The sequence below is a fragment of the Passer montanus genome, unplaced genomic scaffold (genome assembly GCF_014805655.1).
Source record: "Passer montanus isolate IOZ18808 unplaced genomic scaffold, ASM1480565v1 scaffold93, whole genome shotgun sequence".
In the NCBI taxonomy this organism is placed as follows: Eukaryota; Metazoa; Chordata; class Aves; order Passeriformes; family Passeridae; genus Passer; species Passer montanus.
In genome coordinates, this window is record NW_024374701.1 from 658,606 (window position 1) to 682,629 (window position 24,024).

The 24,024-nt window shown below is 59.3% G+C and overlaps 1 protein-coding gene across 4 annotated transcripts in view; it reads right to left on the minus strand.

Moving 5' to 3' along the window:
• The window catches only part of GRM4 (glutamate metabotropic receptor 4), a 34,234-nt gene extending 24,243 nt beyond the window's left edge, over positions 1-9,991 (minus strand). Inside the window, exons 1-2 of one of the 4 annotated variants that reach the window (XM_039695834.1) lie at positions 9,914-9,991; positions 3,132-3,902 (exon numbers count right to left, since the gene is read on the minus strand). In XM_039695834.1, coding sequence (XP_039551768.1) covers positions 3,132-3,650 — 519 coding nt within the window. In that variant the 5' untranslated portion in view covers positions 3,651-3,902; positions 9,914-9,991. Of the gene's footprint in view, positions 1-3,131; positions 3,903-4,845; positions 7,242-7,685; positions 8,907-8,952; positions 9,070-9,913 lie in introns of those variants that run through there. The other 3 variants (XM_039695835.1, XM_039695836.1, XM_039695837.1) reach the window with 3 other exon arrangements.
• Positions 9,992-24,024: the final 14,033 nt, after the last annotated feature.

The window sequence follows — 24,024 nt, forward strand, 5'->3', positions numbered from 1 at the left end:
ACCTGTCCCACTCCTCCTCAAGAAGCCAGAGACCCCTCAGGGCTGGGGGCAGCCCAGGGGAGCCAGGCAGCTGCAATTTGTTTCAATAAGCCCAGTGAAGAGCAAGGAAATGAAGTGGCAGCAGTGAGTGATTAACCAGAGCATCCCCCGGCCGCCGGGTGAAGGTTATTTACCCACTAAGTGGGGAAGCGTGTCCTGAATCTCTCCACCCCGCTGCCCCACAGCCTCGGGGCACCCTGACACTGCCGGGAGGGGCTCAGCACTGCCAGGGGGGGCTCAGAGGCAGGGGCTGACCCAGCTCTGCACCCGCCAGCCCCAGGGAGCACAGCCTCGTGGGCCTGCGGGTGCCGCGTGCCCGGCTGCAGCGCGTCCTCAGGTGAATTATTCATGTTGTACAACAGCCCTGCGCTGCAGAGAGCGCCTGCACTCGCTGCCACGGAGAGGAAACAACCGCCTCAAAGCACCTGGCACGTGGCAAAGCCATCCTCTGGCTGCTCACCCCACGCTGGGCGCTCGGGCTCCACCTTGTCACGGCTCTTTCTGGATGGGGACGAAAAATGCACTTCAGTTCCCTTTTAGGGGATCCCATTTCCAGGAGCGTGGTTTCCTTGACACCATCACCGCTGTGCTGGTTCAGGAGGTAGAGCTGGGGCTGGAGAGGCAGCAGCAAGGGGTGGGAAGGAGCTGGAAGGCGCCAGAGCGCGCTGGCAGTGACGCCAGGGAGATGCTATCACACGGAGCCCAGAGCACGGATCTGGGGAAAGGATTTTCTGCAGGCAGAGCGACGAGGAGTGATGAAACCAGCTTGGACAGAGGATGCCGCATCTGCAAGTTGTTCCACTGATGTACAGCTTTAATTAGGAGGCGGCAGCTAACGAAGGACCCGTTATTTATTTATGTAGTGCAGGAGCGACAAAAGCCCTGGCAGGGAGGAGCACGGCCGGCCTGGCAGGGAGGGCTGGGGGCTGATGGAGCAGGGAGAGGTGCACAGGAGGGAGTGTGGGATGGGACAAGGGGACCATAATTTTGAGACAGGAACAGCCACCTGCAGTGTGCTCATGGTCACAGGAGAGAAGGGGGAAAACTGGGGGGGCTGCTGTGCTGGACTTGAGTGGACCCCTCACCTTGGTGGACTCTGATCGGCTCTGTGCCGCTCGCTGGGTATCCTGGAGCCCTTTCAGATTTGCTCCCAGATGTGCTGGAGCCCTCCCCAAGAACCACTTGAGCACTCCAAAAGCCAGAGCACTCAGGGGGCACTTGAACACCCCGCGGGGAGGGTCCCCCTGTGCCAGCCCCCAGCATTTCTGCCAATGTCCCCATGCTGGGGGAGCACCGAGGGGGACAGGAGGGACACAGCAACACGGGGCCAAGAGGGAGCAGAGCTCCAGCAAGCGCCGTGCCCCAGGGAATGGGCAGAGGCAGCTGGCTGTGCCCGAGGCAGCCAGTGCCCGAGGCAGGCAGCGCTTTGCTGAACCTCGGAGCAGAGTCACCCACACTTAAAGGTCAGCGGCGGTGTGAAATGGAAGTCGCCTTATTCTCATTTTAAGCATGTCCCTGCCATAAAAGCAGTGTTTGAATAACAAAGAGCAGCAGCAGCACTCGGGTCGTGGCGGGGGGAAGAGCCTCCAGAACCCCCAAACCCCCTGCCTGCTGCAGGGATGGCTGTGCCCAGACATGACCCCAGTCCCATGGGAATGGTGTCCCTGTGCTGGGAACACTGACAAAAGCATCAGCCCCCCACTGGGATTCCCTGCTGGGTAGGAAAGGCTGAGATTTTCCTTATTCTCTTCTCCCAAGGGGTTTTTTAGTCTCCATCCTCTACCTGCTCATCCCCCCATTTGCATTTCTTCTCTGCCCCCTTGGGCTGGGATCAGCTCTGGATTAAAGTTCCCGGGGCTCAGGATGCACCAGCAGCAGCACCAGTGCCTGGCTGCTCAGCTGGGGCAGGGCTGCACGGAGCCCAGTGACATCAGTGACATCCTCCTGAGCAGGTCGCAGCTCTGTGCCCAAGGACCAAAACTGGAGGAGAACGGTGAGGGGAAAAAACAAAACCTGGAAAGACTTCAGTTGCCCCCGACTATTCTGACTGTCACTCTCCTGCCTCCTTCCCTACTGCCAGCCTCCCTCCTCCTCTCCAGAACAAGTATTCAATCTTTTTTGTCTTGGCAAATAGCTTTTAAGTTCCTCCCACTCCCTCTAATTTATATTATTTTAATTATTGAATAGCCCTCTCACTCGTTGCCTGGAACATTAACACGTTTTTTAAAAAAAAGGGACCCAGAAAAATCAAACTCCATCAGCGATCTGGTTCTTCCATCTTCACTAACAGCTTCCAGCCCTCCCAGGAGGGGAGCCAGCTCTCAGCACACGGGGCTGGCTGAGGAAGAGGAGGGGAAAGACAGAGGGGGAAACAGCACCAATCCTGCAGAACACAGAGGTTTCAGGGTGCTGGGAGAAGGCCAGGATGGGATAAGGGCCCCATTGTCACCGGAGGTGCAGAATATTTACATTTCTCCCTCATTTCTGCAGGGGGGCCCTTGTCCACACGCTCTGCAGCCCAGGGACGTGGTTGTGGATAAATAAACGTACAGCAAGGGGCAAAGGAATTATCAACTCGTCGTCATTCCTGCGGCTGGCACAGAGCAGGAGGAAGAGCCCTACTCATCCCACCAGAGCCTGAGCACCTCTGGGGCACAGGACAAATGTCCCCAGCCTTGGACTGGAGCAGAGGCCCCAGCTGTCCCCTGCCATCAGCCATTGTTGCCTCCAGCCCTCTGGCTCAGGTGGGATTTACATTTTGGGGTATAACCCACACCCCTGAAGGAGCACCCCCCAGAACCAGCACCACACCCACCCTCAGCCCACCTCCCCTCCAGCCCCCGCCGCGGGGCGGGAGCACCAGCGCCACAAAGCCGGGGGAGATGAGACAAAATTCCTCCTGCTCCGAGTGTCGTCACCGGAGAAGCATGGAGGAAGGGATCCCCGGGGACCTGGGGGAGGCAGGAGAAGCATTTTAACAGCACCAGCTCTGCCTCCCCCCAGCTGTGGAGGAAGAGACACGAGGAGAAAAGCTGCCAAAGCACCCGCGGGGGTTCTGCCGAGGGGTTCCCCTTCACCTGGCCAGCCCCTACCTTGAAGAGCCGCAGGATGTTGGCCACCATGATGGACACGGAGCTGCCCGAGGCGCCGATGACGCCGACCACGCGCTCCGGCTTGGTGATGATGGGGGGCCCGCCGCTGACGCAGCGCACCTCGGTGCTGTCCTTCTCGATGAGGGCCTGCACGAAGGTCAGCGACTGCTCCAGGGCGTGCGTGTCCCGCGAGCACGTGTCCAGGATGCGGGCGCCCAGCGTGATGTTGGGCAGCAGGTCGGGGTCGTTGTTGATGCGGTCCAGGGCGAAGAGCATGGCCTCCAGGCGGTGGATGCCCTTCTCCTTCTTCAGCTCCCCGCAGGCTTTGCCCTCGGCGCCCCGGCCGTGCACGGGGAAGAGCCCCCCGAGCGTGATGTCCCCGTCGATGCGGATGGAGTTCATGTGCGGGTAGCCCTGGCCTTTGGGCTTGGCAGCACCCCCGGGCGCCCACCCCCAGCTGCAGGCACTCAGGAGGAGGCAGAAGGACAAACGCTCCATGCAAAAGTGACCCCCGCTCATCGCCAAGGCCGTGCTGGGGCAGAGCGCGGGCCGGGAACGCGGCGCTCAGGGGGCCGGGCTGGGCTGGGTGGGTGGCATGGCTCCCGAGGGATCCGGCTCCGTCAGCGGCTCCCCACGGCGCTGCCGGCCCCGGGGGAGCAGCGGGAGGTCGGGATGCAGGAGGGTGTCAAGGTCTGCATGGCTACACCAGAGAGGAGAGGCAGCAGCAGAGCCACGAGTCCGTGCAAAGCTTGGGGTCCTTCCTCTGGAGACCTTGGAGGGATGGGAAAAATGGGAGAGAGAAATTTAGGCAGGAGCAGGAAGAGGACATTGGCTGTTCTGGGCTTTCATCAGGGAGATGGTGGAAATAAGCACAGGGGATTATTGCAAAAAATAGATTTGGGATTCGCTAGGTCTTGGATTCACACCAGGGGTTTTAGCTCAGCCCAAATTGCATCCGGGCAGAAGGGCTTGTCAGGGCCTTGGGGACACTGCCCCACAGAGCAGCACAGCTCAGAGGGGCCTTGAGCTCCTGTTCCAACCTGTCCCTTCCTAAGGGAACTGAGAGGGTGTCTCAAGACACTGCTCAGAGTGTGGCAAACTCCACACACACCCCCAGCCCTGGTCACTGCCTATTCCAAAACACCCCTCCTTTTTCCCAACAGGTTTTTCAGTCACTTCCACAACCCCACTTGCCTTGAGCCCCACGAACCGAGGTCTGCATCCTCAGCTGGAGCCAGGCGCTGCCAAAACCCAGCGTTCCGGACCCGAGTCACAGCCCAGAGCACCGCGCTCCTGCCGCTCTCCCTTCAGGCCACTGATTCCTGAACCAGCGGCTGCTTCCGTTATCGACGGCTTCCAGCAGCACATATCGACAGCACCTGAGCTGCCCCCGCCCCGGCAGCACAGCCCCTGCCTCAGTTTCCCCCCGAGGCAGGCTGGCTCTCATGCCCATCCTCCCAGCAGCCGCTGATGGATGCTGAGGGCAGCGCGTGATTAATGCAAGCACCAAAAGCAGCGAGGAGCCGAGCAGGCAAATGCATTCCCCAGGCAGGACGAGCAGCAACAGTGAGACCAAGGAAACAGCTTAAATTAATCTCAGCTCAAGCCCAGAGCTGGCACCCAAGCCCAAGGCTGCTGGACAGAGTCTCACCAGCCCCAAGGGTGCTCCTGCTCCGCAGCCATCCCAGCCAGGAGGACCCTGGCTTCAACTCACCTCCATAAATTATGCACCTCTGCCGCAGCAGCCGCTTGAAGGCCCATCTCCAAAGCGATTCTGACAGCCGGGGCTTTTAAGGAACCAGAATTACCCGGTGCCCAGCTCTGTGCTTCCAAAGGCAGGAGGTTGGGAATGCCGCAGCAAAGCCCCCGCCCCAGCCTGCCAGGAGAGCCCCTGGGAGCACAGCCCTGCTGGGATGGGGATCAGGGACAGGGATCAGACCTCTGCACGGTGCTGTCCCCTCTGCAAGGACCACGCCATGCATCAGCAGTGGGCACGGAGCAGGGGAATGCTCCTGCACAGCCTGGGAGCAGGTGAGGCTCTGCCCGTGCCGGGGAGGAGGAGGATGGGGAGACGAAGGGATGCTCAGGCACCACAGCTGCCTTCAGAGCCCCGCACCAGCCAAAAGCAGGTCACCTCTCCCACCCTCATCCCTGGAGCTGCAACACTTCTGCCCATCAAAGGTGGGATGCTCACACCATGGACCCGCTCCCAGGAAAACCCTCAGAGCCCACGGCAGCTCCCGCAGAGCTGGCAGTGCCCCCAGAGCCCACTGCCTTTCCCTTTCTTCTTTCAAGCTTTTTCCCTCTCTGTTCTCTCCCCTTTGTGGCTCCTTTGATCATATAATCTGAACGAACTGAAGGTAAAAATATCACGGCAGGCAAGAAGAAAGCACAAATAATGGGGAGAGGAGGAGGGAGCTGGTTCGGGGAAGATGGAGCCAGTTACCCAATGAACCCCTGCTGCAAACAGCCCAGGAAGGAGTGACAGATGAGCACCCCTGTGCCCTCCACCTGCCCCCAGCAGCTCCTCAGCCACACACAAGTCGCTGCTTCCACACAGCCCAGACCTTGGTTCCACCGTGCCTCAGCCTCCCCAAAGCAGCTGCTCCACCAGGGGCACATCTGGAGGGAGGTGCACATCTGGAAGAAGACACCTGCCTACAGCAGGTGCTCACGGAGCAGGGAACATCCTCACCCACACGCTCCAGGCAGCGAGAGGCCACAGCCACCTCCTGCTCCACCTGCACGGCTCCACGAGGGTGGCAATAACAGGGTGGGATCATCCCTCAGCATGGTGCTTACCCCAGCCCCGAAGGAAGGAGAAATTCTGTTTTCTCCCACTTCCACCAGCACAGCATTGGTGAGGACAGAGCCCTCCCATCCCATCATCCCAGCTGTGCCGCAGCCCGATCTGGATCTGGGAGGTGGCACAAGCACCAACCAAACCGAGCTCTCCAGAGCCCGGGCGTGGGTCATCCCCTGCCCGAGCCAGGGTGGGCTGAGCAGTGCCAGGGCAGAGGGAGCCGCTGCTGCTGCCCCAGGACAGGCAGAGCCCTGCAGGTGCCGGCACCCCGGACGTGGGGCCGGGCACGGTGGCATCCTGCCCCCCTCTAGTGGTGGCCACCGGGCCACCGGCATCGCCAGCCACGGAGAGCCCTGGAATGAACAGGAGAGGGCTCGGCTGGGCAGGCGAGCCCCTCTTGGGGCGACCTGGTCTGGAGAAAAGTGTCCGTGCCCATTTCAAGGGCTGGACCTGGATGAGCGTTAAGGTCCCTTCCAACCCGAACCATTCCGTGATTCCATTAAATCAAACTCTGATTAAAAATTCCCCCACATCACAGAGATCTCCTGCTGCAAAACCCTCTCCAGTGCCTGGAGGAGCAACCAGCCACCCCAGGCATCACCTCTGTGGCTCCTTCCTGAGCTCCTGCTGCACATCCCTGCAAGCACTGCCCAGGCTGGACTGTGGTGGACACACTCTCAGAAGACCCCACTCCCCAGAGCTCAGCCTGCAGCAGGATCTATCATCTCCCAGTTCAAAGCCAGAGCATTTTCTGGGGCTCGTTAAACCCAGCAGAAGCTGAGCTGGTTACAGCTGAGGAGATGCAGCAATAATCAGCCAAGAGCACACAGCACTCACCTGCACCCATCCTCAGCTGCTGAAGAGCCCAGCTCCACCAGCACCAGAGACTCCAGGCCAGCCCTGGCACTGGGAGGGCTGCGCCAGCTTAAGCCACAATGGTTCCTACCAGCTCCACAGCATCTTTTTGAAAATCAAGGCTATTTCTTTCCCCACCTGCTCTTCCTCCAGCAAGCAGGGCCAGCCAGCAGGCAGCACAATATCCCAATTAGTGTACACTCACTCTTCCCGCTTGCAAGCAGCTACAGGGTACTTCACTTGGCTCCTGGTCTTTTTAATTGCAAAAGCGCCATGAAATAGAGCAGAATTGAGACGTGGACAGAGGAAGGGGATGCCAGGTTAAGTTCTCTCCCCGACAGGCAAAACCTTAAGTATTCAGGTCCAGCACCCCGGTGTTCACTCAGAGAAGCAAGGCCACGGCTCAGCAGGCAGCAGTGAGCAGAGACCCTGGATTGTGCCATCCAAACCCCCCCAGTGAGCTCCAAAACAGCCCCTGCCCAGCAACCCCTCGATCGAGGCACGAACCGATAGCACAACACTCACACAAGCCCGAGCCCATCACCAAGGTGCCAACTCGTCCTCTCTGCAACCAGGTCCTGCCAGCACCCGGCTCAAAGCCCCACGGTGGGGAAAAGCTGGGCATGACCACCCACCTCAGTGCCCCAGAGCATCTCCTGAAGGATGCTGAAGTCCAACCAGAAGTGCTCCCGTAGGGCGCGATGAGATCCAGGGAATATTTATCACACCATATTTATATATGCCCTTAACTGCAGCAAGCCCTCTCCTTCCGCCTCCCTCCCGCTGCCAAGCAGGTCAGGGCTAATCCCTCACTTTGAAGGATGGGATGGCGCGGCAGGGGGGGAAGGCGAGCAGGATCCAGCCCCGGAGCAAGCGGAGAGAGAGCAGCAGCTCACCTTGCGGGCAGGCGGCGCGAGGCGTCCGCGGGCAGCCAGCGCCGAGCTCCAGCGGCAGCGAGGGAGGGAGGGAGGGAAGGAACTGGTCCCCGCTCCTGCCACGTGCAGCAGAGTCCCGCAATTAATTTTTTATCGCCATCTGCAATTTGGGCCGGTGCTGGCTCTGAGCAGGAGCACGGCCTGACTGCCGGTGCCCGGCAGCGCCCGCGGCAGCGCGCGGTGTCCCCGCTCCCCATCACACCCACGCCCCGACACTGCGGTCTGGCAGTGCCAGCCCCTGCCCACACGCCCTCAGCGGCGACTCCAGAGACCCCCATCCTGATCCGGGCTCGGTGTGGGGCCATCCAGGGAACTGCAGGGAGGAAAACCCTCCGTGAAACGCAGCGCCCGGGAGGAAGAGCCGGTGCCCGCAGCGGGCGCGAAGCCGGGGAGGGCGGCGGACGCGGGTTCACGTATGTTATAATTAGGACCTGCCACTTCTTCAAGCCGTTGCCTTTCTGGGAAGAGCTGGAAGGGGGTGGCTGAGCTGACAAATCCATCCTCCTCCTGCCTGATGCCAAAGTTGAAGCACGTGATGCTCTTTTTTGGGGAGCCGTTGGGCTCCTCTGCAGGGCGATGCTGGCCCCTGGGATGTGGGGCCAGGCCACGGCTCCACTCGAGCTTGGATTCCCATGGGAAAATCCCCTTGACGCTGCTCCAACACGCTAGGGTGCAGCTCAGCACCCCTAAGCCAGTGCTTGATGCCGTCCTCAGAAGGGTTTTCCTGTAACCCCCCAGCCTGGGGCAGCTGGAGCCACCTCTGCCCGTGGGGACCCTCTGCCATCACCCACCAGGAGCACTGCCCCTGCAGCCCAGCCACAACCAGGAGGGATCTCTGCACATCCCATGGGACCGAGCCACCCGGAGCAGAGGTGGCAGGTCACAGGGAAAAGGGTCTTGTCCCAGCTCTCCCCCGGCACACTCCAGAGCATCCCCCGCTGCCTGGCACGGATAAACGCTGCTTACAGGGCACAAACGCGGGGAAGGAAAGGAGCTTTTTTTTCTTTTGGCAATTCTCGTGGTGTTTTCCCGAGCTCCTCGCTGCATTCAACAGATCAGCTCTGCTCCTTCTCTTCATCCTTCCATCCCTCCGCCCCTCCCCGAGCCCTGCCCGGGGCACACGGCCACTGCCGCTGGGCTCCTGCGGTGACCGCCAGCCCTGCCTCGTGCCACCCCCGAGCCACAGGTCACCTGCAGCGCGATGGCGATGGCAAAGGCGGTGACTCACCCGCAGCTTCTCCGTCGCAGCCGCCGCCGAAGGCAGCGGGCATCCCCCAGCGCCGGAGCTGCCCACGGAAAATCACCCGGCTGGCAGAGCACGGCAAACTCATCGCACCGAGGGGAGGAGGAGAAGGAGGTGGAGGAGGAGGAGGGCTGGCTCGGCTGCACCCGGGCAGGCAGTGGGAGAGTTCTCCGGTTTATTCTCACGGTTGCCAACTTCCCCAGCGGCTCCCGACGCCTCGGATCCGCTCGACCGGAGAGCGCCAAGGAGCGGGAGAACGCTCGGGAGAGGAAACCGACCCCGTCCGCCCGGCCCAGGGCTGCCTCCGAGGGGTCGCTCCGGCGCCGAGGAAGCATCGTACTCCCCACAGCCCCTCCGAGCTGGCAGGGGAAGCGCCTTCAGCCCCTGGCCGCTCTCCTGTCCCCCCTGCCCTGCCCTGCGGCGGCTCTGCGGGCGCTGCCCGCTGCGGCGAGGCGAGGGCAGCCCCCGCCGGCGGCTCGGCCACGGTCACGGCCACCCACCCCTGCCCGCTGCCCGCTGCCCCGAGCCCTGCCAGCCCCTCCGCCCGGACGGGCCCCCAGCTCCCCTCCCGGAGCCCTCGCCGGGCAGTGGGCACCTCTGGGGACAAAGGTGGCAGGTTGGGGACCGGGACAAGGGATGCCCTCCGTGCCCCTCGCTGTGGTGGGGGGGAGCAGCGGAACGAGGAGGGGGCAGCGCTCCGCAGTCCCCAGCAATGAATAATGCCGTGAGTGGGGGGAGCGCTGGGGGTTCCGGGCTGCAGCCCCCGCTGTCGCAGCCCCCCCAGCCCAAAAACAGAAGGAAAGGCGGAAAATTCTCCGGAGCGCTGTGGAGGGAGGGGGGAGCGGCGAGGCTGCGGGGAGGGGGAGCGGGGGCGCTCCAGCCGCGGGGGAAGGTGCGGGGACACCGGGCGTCCCGGGGATGCTCCCCCCGCGCCGCCCGCACTTACCCGCGGGCAGTGCCAAGTTGGCGGCGCCGCCGGCCCCGTCTCCGCCCGGTGCCCGGTGCCGCGATCCGCCCCGGCCCGNCGAGCGAGCCGCAGCCGGGCGGGACCCGCCGCGCTCCGCGCACCGCAGCCGCGGCGAGGAGGAGGAGGAGGAGGAGGAAGAGGTGGAGAAGGGGGAGGAGGAGGGGGGAAAAGGAGGAGGAGGAGGAGAGCCGGGGCCGGGGAAGTTTTGCATGAAGAGGAGCTGGGAAGCCCGCCGCCGGCTTTGCCAGCCTCTTAAAGCCCTAGCGCAGCGCGGGGACCCCCGCCCCGGCGGACCCCCGGCTCCTGGGGGAAGGGTCTCCCCGCCAGGCTGCTGAGGGTCTCCGGCTCCCTGCAGCGACAGCCATCCTCCAGTTCCCTTTTCCAGGTGGGAGCAGCTCCCGCAAGCAGCGACGAGGGAGGATGCTGTCACCCCCAGCCGTTGCCCTTCTTTTCTCCCTCCCACGAAGCGCTGCCAGCCCCCCGCCCCGCGGAGCTCCTGCCTCGCCTGCTTGCCCTCAATCCCCCCGCCGGGCCCCGCGGAGCCAGCCCGTGGTGCGGTGTCGATTCATTAATCCAGACAAACACAAGCCCCTGGTAATGGCCATTGACACATTAACTGCTGCGATCCATCACGGTAATGACACGGTGGCGATCGCTCGGTCACCTGCGGGCATGCGGGGCTGCCGGAGCTCCCAGCCCCTCCTGGGGGGACCCATCCGCGCACACCAAGCGGGGTCCGGCTGTGGGGAGGGGGCTCTGTCCCCTCCCAGCGCCAAAAAACCGAACACGGGCCGCAAACACACAATTCCAGCCTCATCTGCCCGGAGGGGTGACTTGTGCTGCTCGTTTGTAAAAGCGAAATCCCAGCCGTGGTGAGGGTCAGCCAGGGCCCAGGTGGGCTGCTTGCCCTCGGAAAAGGCTCCTTTTCACCCAAATCCCGGTTAGGAGGGTGGAGAGGAGCCGGGTTTGCCGAAGCACTCGGGATTGCCCTGCTCCAGAGCTGGGATTTGAAAGAGCCTGGCCTCCCCAGTGGAATGCAGCTCCTGAAAAGCTGCCCAGCCACCCTCCTGCCACTGGAACGTTCCCGTGGATCCAGGTGCTCACGGGATGCTGCCCAGAGCTGCAGAGCCACCAGGCTGTTGCAGTGGTTTTGTTTGACTCTGCTCCAGTGGGACAGAGAGGGGGGCATAGCCCCACCACCCCCCGTGTGAGCATCCTCAGCGCTGATGCCAGGAGCTGAAACCAAAGGAAATCTGCGCTGTGCTCAGTGGGGAGGGGATATAAAGACCAAGCCCCTGGGAGGACAGGACCCCCTGCCTCCCCAGGTCAGAGCTGAGGGGACTCCAGCCACCACAGGACAAGCCAGGCACAGATCCCTTGCCAAAAGTAGCTTTTAGAGGCACCCTAAGGTCAAGGTCCCTGCTCCAAATTGGGTGAAGCCCTCGGCTCCTGGGGATTTCTTGGACATGTGTTTGCCTTCAAGGAGAAACAAGGGTGCTCTGCTCTCAGTCTGGGCTCATGAGGACTCCAGGCCTCCCTGCTCTGGTCTTCCCACATCCCAAAGAATCCCTGGGGGAAGGTGTCTGGGATAAATGATGGAGAATTTTGGCTGAAGCACCACCTGAGCTGCTCTGGCAGCTGGCTCATTCAGAAGTGCCTCACTGCTGCCCTGGCTCTGGTGGAAAATTGTAACCCAACCCTCCCAAAGATCCAAGGCTCTGAATCCCAGGGATTGCAGGATGCTCTTCCCACCATGGCTGAGCTGGCAGTGCCTCTCTCCTCTCCAAGCCTCACGGCCTGCACGTCTCCCCTGCTCACAGCCTCTGCCAGCCAGAACCCAAAATACCAGCACAGCGCTCGTGTCACCAGCGGGAACGGCAGAACCCAATTAACATTTGGAAATCCAGCTGAGGCTGATGATCCCCCCGGCACAACGGGAAAGGCCAGGCGTGGGGCTGAGAGGAGGGGAGACACCCCGGTGATTGCAGGGGTGCAGCTCGCCTCTGGGGTTACCCCCAAGCAGCAAACCCCACAAAGGTCACTGCGAGGGCTCCTGCTCAGTGCTGGGGTCAGAGCTGATCAAATCCTCCAGGAGAGCTCGATGCCATCAGCAAATGGACACGGAGAAGCCCGCCAGGATCGATGTCAGCTCTGCAGGCTCGCAGCCAGAGGAGCTGAGCCAGTTCCTGGTCCCGAGGGCAGGGCTGGGGCCCGAGTGGTTCCCAGCTCCGTGCTCCCGTTCATCCCGGCTGCCCCAGCACCTCCAGGACCCCAGCAGCCTCTCCTGAACTCCCAGGCTCACAGGATCCGGGCAGGAGGCTCTGGGTGCCCTGACCCCACTCATCCCAGGGAGGAACAGCCCTGGGCTCGCAGCTCCCACTGCCCTGGCCCCCAGCCAGCCAGGAAGGTCACCGTGTCCACTGCTGAGGCCACCAAGCGCCAATCCAGGAGACACAACTGCTTGCAATTTGATTTTTTTTTTTTCAAACCACATCTTATGGACTGGACATTCCGGCTCAGCTCTGCAAAAGGGCTTTGAATAATTTATGGCCCAGCCACCACCTCCTCCTCCTCCCTCCTCACGGGTCACTCCTGTCAAAGAGATGGAGGCTCAGGAATCACACCCAGCCCTTTTCATCCCGGGGCCTGCAATTGCCTTGGGTGTGAATTCCCTCCTGGATAGAAGGGTGCGGAAAAGAAATCTTTAATTCAAAGTGAAATATTAATAGAACTGTAATTAGCTGTAATATCTACACAATTAAAAAGCGGGAGGCCCGGCAAGAGCTATTTTCGTGTGTATTTAAAGAAAAATAAGTTTGGAGGGGAAGGGGTGGGGGTGGCTGGGGATGTTTTTCCCAATTGTCTGAGGGAGAAACGTGGCCGGGAGGAGCAGCAGCACAGGGACACAGGGCCTGCAGTGCTGCTGGAAGAGGAAGAAATAAAAGCACAGGTCAGAAGAAAAGAAAAGAGCAGAGGAAGGATTTGAGGAGGAAAAGGAAGAAAGAAGAGCCATCATGACACTTTTGTGCTGCTCCTCAGGGATTTTGCAGCAAAGGGAAGATTTTCAGTGACGTCAGGCAGAGCTGAGCCACAGCCAGAGGATGAGGATGGGAAAAGTCTCGGTGGAAGTTGGCAGGGAATGAGCGGGGTGACCCTGGCTCAGCCCCCACAGACATTTTCCAGCAGGAATTGCAAAAAAAGCCATCAGCTCACCGAAGGGACAAACAAAACTGCAAAACAAAACCAACAGAACAACTCAGCTCGGCCCCTCCAAAAACAGCTAAATAATAGGCCAAGCAGGAAAAAAAAAAAAAAAAAGCAGCCTTGGATTTCTTTCCTGAAGAAAGAGACTCCCACACAGCCCCAGCACATGAACGTGGGTAATAGATGTGGATCTTTCGAGAGCAGGAACGGCACTGCCTGTGCTCACACGGGCTTGACATTCACACGTCGGGTCCGTGCCTCTCCCGAGGAGTGGGGATAATGGGATGCCGAATGTCAGACCACTTAAAAATATATATAAAACTCATTATACGCCTCATGACTAACAGGTCTTGATGGGAAAAGTTGCATTTTAAAGAAATGCGGGGAGAAATAGAAAAAAAAAAAAAAGAAAAAGCCCGTCCGGGCTTGCGGGGAGGAATTAGCAATGAACGAGGGATGATTCGGCTGCAGGCTGGGAGTGATAACAGCTCCTCCTCCTCCTCCTCTTCGTGAGGAAGGCTCCTGTGCCTGTGCCAGCTCCCTGGCAGCCTTTCACCTGCTTTGGGGGCTGTCAAGTTCCCAGCCCAGGGTCCTGCCAGGCACCCGCAGCCCCCAGCTGATGTGGGACCCCCGGGGAAACCCCAGGTGACAGCAAGGAACCAGCCCTGCCTCTCAGGGGCCACCAAGGGGACATTTCTGGGCTTCTGGGCTTTTCCCCCACAGCAGCAGCGAGGGGATGGAGCGTACTAGGGAGCTGCTATCGAGGCAATGCCTCTGTCTCTCCCCAAACCTCCCCTTGCTGCAGCCTCAGAGCCTCTTTTTGGGGGGTTATTCCTCTTTCTTGGGTGTTTTCAACCTAAAAATCCCGCTCTGTACCTCCCTGCTGCCGTGGCACGAGGAGAAAGGGCCCGTGCCTGGCTGTGGGAGCCCGAAGTGGAGCAGCACCATCGCTCTTCTCCTCTACAACACTTCCACCTAATGGCGAGAGAGATGCTGAGGAGACGCCAGGCTCACACAGGGACAGCCCAGGAGCAGAGCAGAGGCCAGCACAGCTCAGCACAGCGATAGACCCCACCAGCCTCAGCCCCCAGGAAAGAAAAGCTGCAGCTTTGCCCCCCGGACCGCCCCCCTGAGGTGGTTCCAGCATCTCCAAAAACGGGGAGTTTTGTCAGCTCTGTGCCCTGGGCTGTGTCCTGCCTCCCTCTGGCTGCTCCAGCTTGGGGAAGGAGCAGGGGATTTGGGAGCCTTGGAGCCCAGCCCTGCACCCCGCTCTGCTGCTCACAGGAAAACACAAAGGCTGCTGCTGGATGTGCCCTCCAGGCTCATCCACTCTGGAACTGCTGAACTGCCCCCATCCCAGTCAGAAGCTGTTGCTTTATGGAAAAGGAGGGAAGGGCTCGAGCTCAGGGACGTGCTGAGTGGCCAGAGGTTATTTTGGGCAGTGATTACTCCAAATTTGGGGGTTAAACAATACAGAAACATGAAAAGCTGAGGCACAATGTTCTCCTGGAAATCCCTCATCCTGCACCATCAGCAGCTTTTTGTGCTGATGCTTCAGAGAGAGCGGGACCTGCCCCCAACCAGCACCAGTGGTGCCACCCTGCTGCCATGGACCAACCTTGCTGTTCTGCCACCAATTCTGTTTTTTAAAGCCAGAGATGTCCCCCTGTCCCCAGTGCAACCTCCCAAAGGCACAACCCTGTCCCTCAAACCTGGCATTGGGAAAGGAAAAAGGGACAGACAGCTCTGTCTGCGTTTCCATTTGGGTGCAGGAGGGGTTTTTTATCCACCCCCAGGGATCATGAGCAGCTGGAAATGTTTTCTTTAAATCTCAAAAAAAAAAAAAGAAAAGAAAGAAAGAAAAAAAAAAAGAAAGAAAAGGGAGAATAGGGAAGGAGAGAGAACATTTGCTGGTAAAATTAACTGTGACGGCCAGGCAGCACACACTCCTTCTGCACCCACAGGACAATTAGAGGAAAATCTTTACACCTTAACTAACACAGAAGGCAGGGATGGCATGGAAGACAACCCCCTCATTTTTCCCAAGCAGCCATGCTGGAGCAAGGTGGCAGCAGCAGCTGGGATGCAGGACGTGGGCAGGGGACAGGGCAGAAGGGAGAGGAGGGCAGCTCTGGTGAGGGACTGGGACTGGAGAGCCACGGGATGCTGGGTGGGCCCAGCATCAAGCACCAACACCTCCATCACCCATCCAGGCATAAGGAGATGGGGGAAAGCAGAGGAGGGCTCCATTCCTTGCTTGTCCCCTCCAGGTGTCCAGGGAAGCTGCTGTACCCCCCTCACACACCTCCAGACTGGCAGCTGAGCACCCATCCCACATCCAACCCGTGCCAAAACTGCCCCGCTCACTCTGTGTGCACCAACCTGCTCTGCCGGCGAACAAACTGCCCCAAACTGGGATGGATTTGCACCAGAGGCTTCTCCAGCATGCCCTGGTTGCCGCTGTGGCGGGGAGTGAGGGGCACACCTTCCCCAGCAGCCAGGGAAAGGAGCCCCAGGTAAAGCCCCGCGGTGCCAGCCCGGAGCCGACCCCGGCGAGCAGCACCCGTCTTCTCTTCAGAATAGAACCTGACACCCTGTTGGTCAGGCTATAGGCAGCAATGCAAATCGGAATGGCTGCAGTCATCCCGGAGTGGCAGATGTGGTTCAGTCTTCCTCTGAAAATCCAGTGGAAAGGCAGCTGTTCCTGCAGGAAATACAGAGGAAAGGCCGTGTTGATGTCCCAAACCTCAGATTATATCCAGTCAGGAATGCTTGGCTCCTCCCTCTGGGCGGAGCATCTCACAATGGGGTGCTGTAATTTTATCAGTCCTGCAGGGACATTAACAGCCCATTAACAGCAGATGTCTCCCTTGTTTTGTGGAAGAGACAAAGAAAACTGCCCAATTAACAGAGGATAACTACCACACCTCTAACAGATGGCAAATTGAACACACATTGCCTTGCAATCTAGAACATCCCCCTTTTGCCACCATATAAGAAATTTCAAGTGAGTAAAACCCCTCTTTTTCCAGTATTGTGGAATACTAAGGGTTATGCCATTAAGGTTAGAATTAGAGTTTTTACGGGCTTGAATTGAGAAGGAAAGTTCTCCTTGTTCCATCATATAAGAAATTTAAAGTGAGGAAAACCCTTCTTTTTCCAATATTTTGGGGGACTGGGTTAGGGTTTTTAAAAATACCCTACTTTTAAAGAATGCCTATAACACCCCTAAAATCCTCAATGAACCTTTAAAAATCCCTAAATATTCCTAAGAGGTCTAAAAATACCCCAAAAATCCTTAAAATGCCCTGAAAGGCCCTAAAAAAGTAAAAATTCCCTCAAAAACCCTAAAAATATCCTAGTCCCAAAAAAGTCCTCCACATACCATCAGTAGTCCTAAAAAACCCTAAATTTTTTTTAAATAGTCCTAAAAATGCCCCAAGAATAGCCAATAATACCCCTGAAAAATTCTAAATTGTACTAAGAAAGCCCTTAAGATACCCTTAAAATATATTTTAAAAGCCCTGAAAATGCCCTAAAAGTATCCTAAACATTCCCAGAAAATTCTTTAAAAACTCCCCCCCCCCCCAAAAAAAAAAAAAAGGCAATATCCTTTAAAAGCCCTGAAAAAAAACTTTAAAAACGAACACAACCTGCAGCAAGCTGTGCAGCCAGGATCAGAGCCAGCCTTGGCCAGGGCCAGGTCCCGCAGGAGCTGCTAGCCCCGGGGAGCCCTGGCAGCCACAGAGCCCAGCCCAAGCTCCCATGCCAGCACTCGGATTAAAACTAGGGCTGGACTCAGAAGCACCTGAGCCTGGCAGGAAAATACAGGAGATTTACACAGGCACCCTGTCTCCTTTGTGCCCCTAACCCTCAGCGTCACCTCGCCACCTGCCAAGAACCCCTTCTTTGCCCATCAGCCTGCAATGGCTGTGCATCACCCCCAGCCCCCTGACACTGTCCCTTGGCCCCCTGACCTTTGAGAAGATGAATTGTAGGAGAATGGAGATGGTGCTGAACGAAATCTTGCCCCTCATGAGATGTACAAACAAAGGATGGGAACACACATGCACCTAACAGGTCACAGGTGTGTCCAAAGAGCATCATATAATGACAAAGTGGGTAAGCCATGTTAGAGGAGAGATGCAGCTCGCTTGCAGCTGTGAGGAGGAAGGGCCAGGTTGTTGTGGAGTCTGGGCTGGTGAGTTTTGTTTCCCAGGGAAAAAGGCCGGTGCTGGTGTCCAGGGCTCCAGGCACACTGCAGTACCCCTAACCCTCAGCGCCAGCTCTCCACCTCTCCCTCTTTGTCCCGCAGTGTCTGTGTGTCACCCCAAGCCCCCGACATTGTCCCTTGGCCCTCTAACCTCCAGCGGGCACTCTCCGCCCTGGCAGGGGTGGGTTTTAGGGTGAGGTTAAGGGCAGCAGTGCCTTCCTGTGGAAGCCACGCTCACTGCAGCCGTGCAGCCGAAGGGATCCGGGCACAGGGCATCCCTGCAGCCCGGGGGATGGGGAGAAGGTGTCTGGAGCAATCATTATCCTAAATAAACACACACACACACACGGCTGCGATGGTGACTGTCCCCTCCAGCCCCCAGGTGTGGCACAGACCCTAGGCTGCTTTTACTGCTCTGCGTTTGTTTAGGGTTCTTGTTATTGTTATATTTAGCATTAGGGTTTGGGTTAAGTTTAGGGTCAGATTCAGAGTGCAGGTCAGTGTCAGGCTCAGCCTCTGGCTCATGATTTGGGTTTGGAGTTAGGATTTTTAAATTGAGAGGGAAATCTCCCTTTTTCTATCCTACCAAAAATTTAAAGTGAGGAAAGCCCCTCTTTCTCCAATATTTTTTGGGGCTAGGTTTGGGTAAGGGTTTGGCCTCTATGCGTAGGCTTAGTGTCTATGTTAGTGTTTTTTAGGTATTTTAAGTCAGGGGGTAAATCCCCCTTTTTCCATCATATAAAAATATTAAAGTGAGGAAAACTTTTCAAATAGGTTGTGGAACTGAGTTAGGATTAGCGTTAGGGTTAGGGTTTTTAAGAGCTTGAATTGAGGGGGAAATCACCTGTTGTGGTTTGAAATCAAAACCGATGAGGGACTCCAAGTCAGAAATACAATTTATTCAGGAAAAAAAAATTAAAAAAACAAAATACATGCAATAACACTGTCCCCTCCAGCCCCCAGGTGTGGCACAGCCTGAGCAAGCAGTGCATCTGCCTCCCATCAGCTCGTGAAACACAGGTTACACCTCCACAGCCCCCTCAGGACCCTTCCCTAAATCTCTTCCCTGCTCCAGCCTCTTCCAGCAGGGACCCTCCAAGAAGCCACATCCTTCTATTTAAGGGCGGCGTGGGTGGGCTCCTTCGGGGGCGTTCTCTCCCACCCCGCAGGGACTCCGGGGCCGCTCGTCAGGGATGGGAACAGCGCTGTCCTCCCCCGGCTCCGAGTCACGGGGAGCCGCCCCCCAGCCCGCAGCCGCCGTGTCGTGACGCTCCCCTCGAGGGGAGCCCCGCGCGCGGAGGAGCAGTTGCCAAGGGAGCCGTTCCCCGGGCCCCGAGCTGCCTGGCAAGGTGGGTGACAGCCCGGCAAAGTCCCACCCGGCTGCTCTCATGATGGATGAGGGGGTACCGGGGCACGGCAGCACGTGAGGAGCACCCTGCCCCTCAGTGAAGCCTTGAAGGTGATTTACCTGGGCAGGGGGCGTGGGGATAACCACGGCCTGCTCCCCACACTGTGGGTGAGGGGGCACGGAGGGCTGGGGTGCTCAGCCCCATGGTGCCTTCCAGCCTCACGGACCCCGCCTCGCAGCCCCTGAGCCCCTTGGTGCCCCCAGAGCCCCCCTGGCAGCCCGTCCCTGCCATTTGAAAGATGAGCCCCTGGCAGAGCCGGGCCAGGCACTGAGTAACCGGAGCCGGGAAGGAGCGGTGACCCCCAGCCCGGCCCGTTATAGCCGGCCCTAATCCCAGCCCGGCTGGGTGTCACATTCTCCCGGGAACGGGAGAGCTGCAGGGACACGCCACGTGCCTGGGGGTCCCCTGGTAGGGACAAACCCGCTGTCCCTGAGCTCCGGGGACAAAGCAGAGGGCTCAGCCCTGCAGTGGGGTCACCAGCACCCCCAAATGTCCCTCCCCAGGGGACCAAACACCTCTCCGTGGGCAGTACTGGAGGAGGAACGGGAACGCGCCCCAGCCCTGCCCCACTTTGCCCCCAGCACCGTGCTGCTGCCGGTGAGGGATGCTGGCACCCATCCGGGATGGCAAGGGGAGGATGTGGAGCCTTCCCTCCATCCCGCTCCACAGCCGGAGCCTCTCCCCGTTAGGTGGCAGCAGGAAACCACAGCGCTGGCTTTTCCGACCTAAATCATTCCATAATTCTGCGATTCTGGCTACGTGGGAGCGCGTCCCCCGCAGGAAAACCTGCCGGTTCCATCCGAGGACGCTCCATCCCGCCCTGCCGCCTCGGGTCACTCACTGGCCATTGGGTGACCCTCTGCCCGCCCTGACCCATGTCCTCCCGAAGCCCTTGGGTCAAACCCCCAGGCCATGGAGGGGACACGAGCAGGGCTGCTCCGGCTCCCTCCCTTTTACCAGCAGCCAGCTTGGCCCCATTCCCTGTCCGGCATCGCCTCCCGTTGCCATTCCCCTGCCTGTGTCACCCCACCGTGCCTCCGGAGCTGAGTCACCCCGGTGACCAGCACCTGAGTCACCGCGACGAGGGAAGTCCGCCGGTCCTCGATGCTTTTCCAACCGGAGCTGAGTAAACGGGAAAGTGCCAAGGAATTTGGCTGGGAAAAGCGTTTTCTTGGAGCCCCTGGTGCGTCCCCTTTGTCACAGTGGACTCAGAGCCGGTCAGGGAGTGGGGGCTCCTTCCCTGTCATACAGAGAGAGATTCCAGGGCATGGAGGAGCTGGGAAAGGCTGGGAAAAGCAGGAAAAACATCCCCTGTCCTTGCACCGCACGTCCTCCAGCCCCCTACAAGCGCCTTGCAGTGCATCCCCTCACCCCTCCTTCGCTGCCCCGATCGGATTTGATGTGCAATAAAATACCAGGCGGCCAGACCCCGCCGCGAGCCCGCCAGAGAGCCCTCGATTAATGACCCCTCGCATTCCCCTCCAGCGTCCCCGTTAATGATTTACAGCGGCTCCTCCGCGGCCTCCCCCCTCCCTCCTCCCCCCATCGGCACCCCCAGGCCGGAGCAGAGGGGAAGGGGCTCCGGGGAGCTCCCGCAGGGTTTTTCCTCCCCCCTGTCACATTCCCTGCGTTGGGGACACCGGAGGTGAGGGAGCTGCCACCACCCCCAGCGTGGCTCATCCTTGCACGGGGGAATGGCACAAGGCTCCGTTGCGGGTGCTTCCCTGATTCCTGCCACCCCCTTCGTGCCCCGCGGGACCCCGGGCGGGCTGGCAGCCGCCCCCCACCCACCTGAGCCCAGCGCACATGTGGCGGGGTGTGGGGGGAGCGGGGCTGCCCCCCGCAGCAGCCCCAGGCTTTGTGCTCCCGGCACGCAGCCCCGAGGAGGTTTCATGTTACTGGGAAACTGGGATGGCGGGATGTTCCCGGGGCAGCCCCGCAGACAAAAGGCCATTGTGCAGCCGCGCAGCCATGGCTGCAGCCCCGGAGCATCCCGCTCCCTGCCAGAGCCAGCGGCCACCCCAGCCCAGGAGGTGCCACAGCAGGCACAGGGGCCTGAGCAGCTCCCCAAAACTCATGGGATGCTCCAGCATGGAGTGCCCAAGCTGGAGCACCCCAAACACAGCCCATCCCCATCCCACCAGCACCCAAAATGCATCCTCTGCATCCCAGGCGACAGGAGTGGCACTGAACCAGACCCTGCTGGCACCGAGTGGGGGGTGACGGGCAGGGACATGTCCCCACAGGTCAGGACGTGCCGGTGAGGGGCGGCTGAGCCTGAGCCGCTTTCCAGCCCCACCGGCTGATCCTGCTCGCCCTGTGGCCGCCGTGGATCAGCCTGTGCTGGCTCGGGATCATCAGGGTGCAGGGAGTTATTTATGTGCATTTCCCGGTGCGGGGGCTGTGCTTACTGCAGCCCCGAGCACCCCGGAGCAGGGCGGGGAGCACCTCCAAGTCCTTCTGCTCCCACCGCCACCAAATTCTCCTCTGAACCCCCAGGTCCCGCCGCGCCCCATTAACCGCAGTTCCAGAGTCCCTGCGGGTGACAAAGACACCCGCTCGTAATTAGCCAGGTGGCCCTTCTAATCACCCAACAACCTGAGCTGACTCAGAGGATCGGGTTTCCCCTTTCCCAGGGAAATTAGCAGGAATTAGGCGCCCAAATCCCTCGGTGGCAGTGCCAGGACGCAGGGCAGGATAAGATGTGTGCCACTCGGGGCCACCCTCGCGTCCCCCATGTCCCCCCTGGGTGCTTTTTTGGGACACATGATCAGCACCTGCGGTTCTGAGGAGCCCAGGGAGCTGGGGGTGATTTCAACCACTTTTTTTTTTTTTCAGGGCACTTTCCAGAGGTGCCGCTTTTCCCAAGCACTGGGCACCGGTTTCACCATCAGCTCTCCTCCCGGGCCTGAAATATCGGCTAAATAAATGGAGATAGGAACTAATTCATGCGTGCACGCCCCATTTGCAGCTCCTCGTGCACCCCAGGGCGCTGGCCTGGGGCTGCATCCTGCAAACCCCGGCTCAAATCTGCAGTTTAAACCTGTAAATTATCAGGTGATTTAGGAATTTGTCCCCAGAATGGGGCTGCGGGAAAACGCTGCCCTGGTGAGAGCTTAATCTGCTCCAGGGGTGACAAGAAGGAAGGAGCCATTTAATCAAATCAACAGGCCTGTTTTGGGGTGGCTCCGGGGCTGTTTGGCCACATGGGGCTTCCTCAATGGGGCCATCGGGGAAACAAAGCCGGCAGGGGAAACAAAGGCCACGGCCGTGTCCCTGTCCTCCCGCGCCACGGCCGGCCAGCCCTGGGGACACCGGGCCAGCCCTGGGGACATCGGGACAGCCCTGGGGACACCGGGCCAGCCCTGGGGACACCGGGCCAGCCCTGGGGACATCGGGCCAGCCCTGGGGACACCGGGACCGGGCCAGCCCTGGGGACACCGGGACCGGGCCAGCCCTGGGGACATCGGGACAGCCCTGGGGACACCCGGACCGGGACAGCCCTGGGGACACCCGGACCGGGACAGCCCTGGGGACACCGGGCCAGCCCTGCTCGCATCCCGGTGTGTTCGGGACGCCGGGGCTGCGCGGCTCCGGGCGATGCCACCCGGCACTTGGGGATGATAAATAATTTGTTTCCCCGTTTCAAGCCATTTTCAGCTTCTTCTCTGGCTGCGGGATGGGGGAGCTCGCCCAGCCCTGCTCCCAAAGCCACCCGGCCGCGAGGTATAAATGAGGAACCCAAGTGCAGAAAAAACAAAAGTGAAAATGTTCGTCCCCGAGCGCAGCCCTGGGCTCTGCTCCAGCCCCGTTTTTTTTTTTCTTTTTTTCGCTGTTTTGCCCTCCTTGCACGTGGCTGTGTGCCTGCACCTGGCTGCTGGGCCATCTCTCTAGTTCTGGGGCACCCCTGCAGCTCTGTTTTTATTTAAAGAGCAAGTGGTCACCCCACGGGTGAAGCCGGTGTGGGGGGACTCCAGCGTGGGCTCGGAGAGTGGGGGGCTGCCAAAACTCTGAGGGATTAAAGCAGAGCAGCCCCGGTCGTTTGCAGAGCTGGGGCTGCTGCCATTCACGAGCAGTGCACAGTAAATAACGAGGGATATTAATAACAATGAGCCTCTGCCAGCACACAAACCAAGTTCCTCATTGGGCTCACGGCAGAAGGGGGAAGCCTGAGCAGCAGTGTTGGGGTAAAAATCACCCTGGCACGTCCAAACCCAGGCAGGGCTGCCTGCAGGTGGAGAAACGCCGATTTTAACCCAAAAAAAATGGGTACTTGGGGCCTGCAAACAGCCCCTGGCTGGACACAAGGCCCTGGGATGGGGGAGAACCACCAGGGCTTGGATCAGGAGGTGCACAGGGTGCAGGCAGGGTGTGCCTGCCCTTCCTGCAGGTGTTTGGGAACAGAAACCCCCTCGCTGGAGGGTTCTCCCCCATCTTTGTTTCGTTTTTTAATTGTGAGAAAGGGACACTGCTCCGATTGTGTTTTAGGCAGGGGAATTTGCAGGGGATTTGAAAAATCCAAATAACAGTTAGCAGAAACAAGTGCCCCAAGCCTGGCTGGGCTTGGTTTGTTTTTCTTCATAAACCTTCACTGCCAGAGCAGTTTTGCACAGGCAGATAATGATACTTTCACATTTCATCTTCTTAAGGGTCTCCTTTTTTAAAAAATATTTTAATAAAAACTTTTCTGAAGCTTCAATACAGCAGTCTGAAGTTCAGATCCTCACTTCAGAGTTCAGCCCTTAGAGTCAGGATGGTCAAAAGCACCTCAATCGGTTTCCATTAGATTTGTGATTGTTGTTTGCACAGGAGCTCGCAGAAATTCTGCACAAGGGGATGCTGAGCTCTGGATTTCCTGGGATCCCATCAAGGAAAAAGCACCACAAGACCCCAGATGCTCAACTTGTGTTAGAAACACTCTCCTGACACGGCTGAGTTTTGGGGTACCTCTTTGCAGCTGACTCCAGGCTGACCCAAACCACTTCCAAACCGACCAGAGGAATTCTGATGGAAGCTCTGCAGTTCAGACTGAGCCCAGGAGAGCCTCGGGGCCCCCCAGGAGCCCCCAAACCCCACTGTGCACCGAGCAGAACCCGCTCCCACACCAGCCCCCCCTTTCAGCAGTGGTGCTGCAATAACACATTAAATTAATATCACAGCACCATCCAGGTGATGCTGGGGACCCCGGGGAGGGAGCCCCCACTGCTGGTGCCTCCACATGGGGAGCAGAAGCTTTTGTGGGGGTTGAGCTGGTGAGGAGGCAG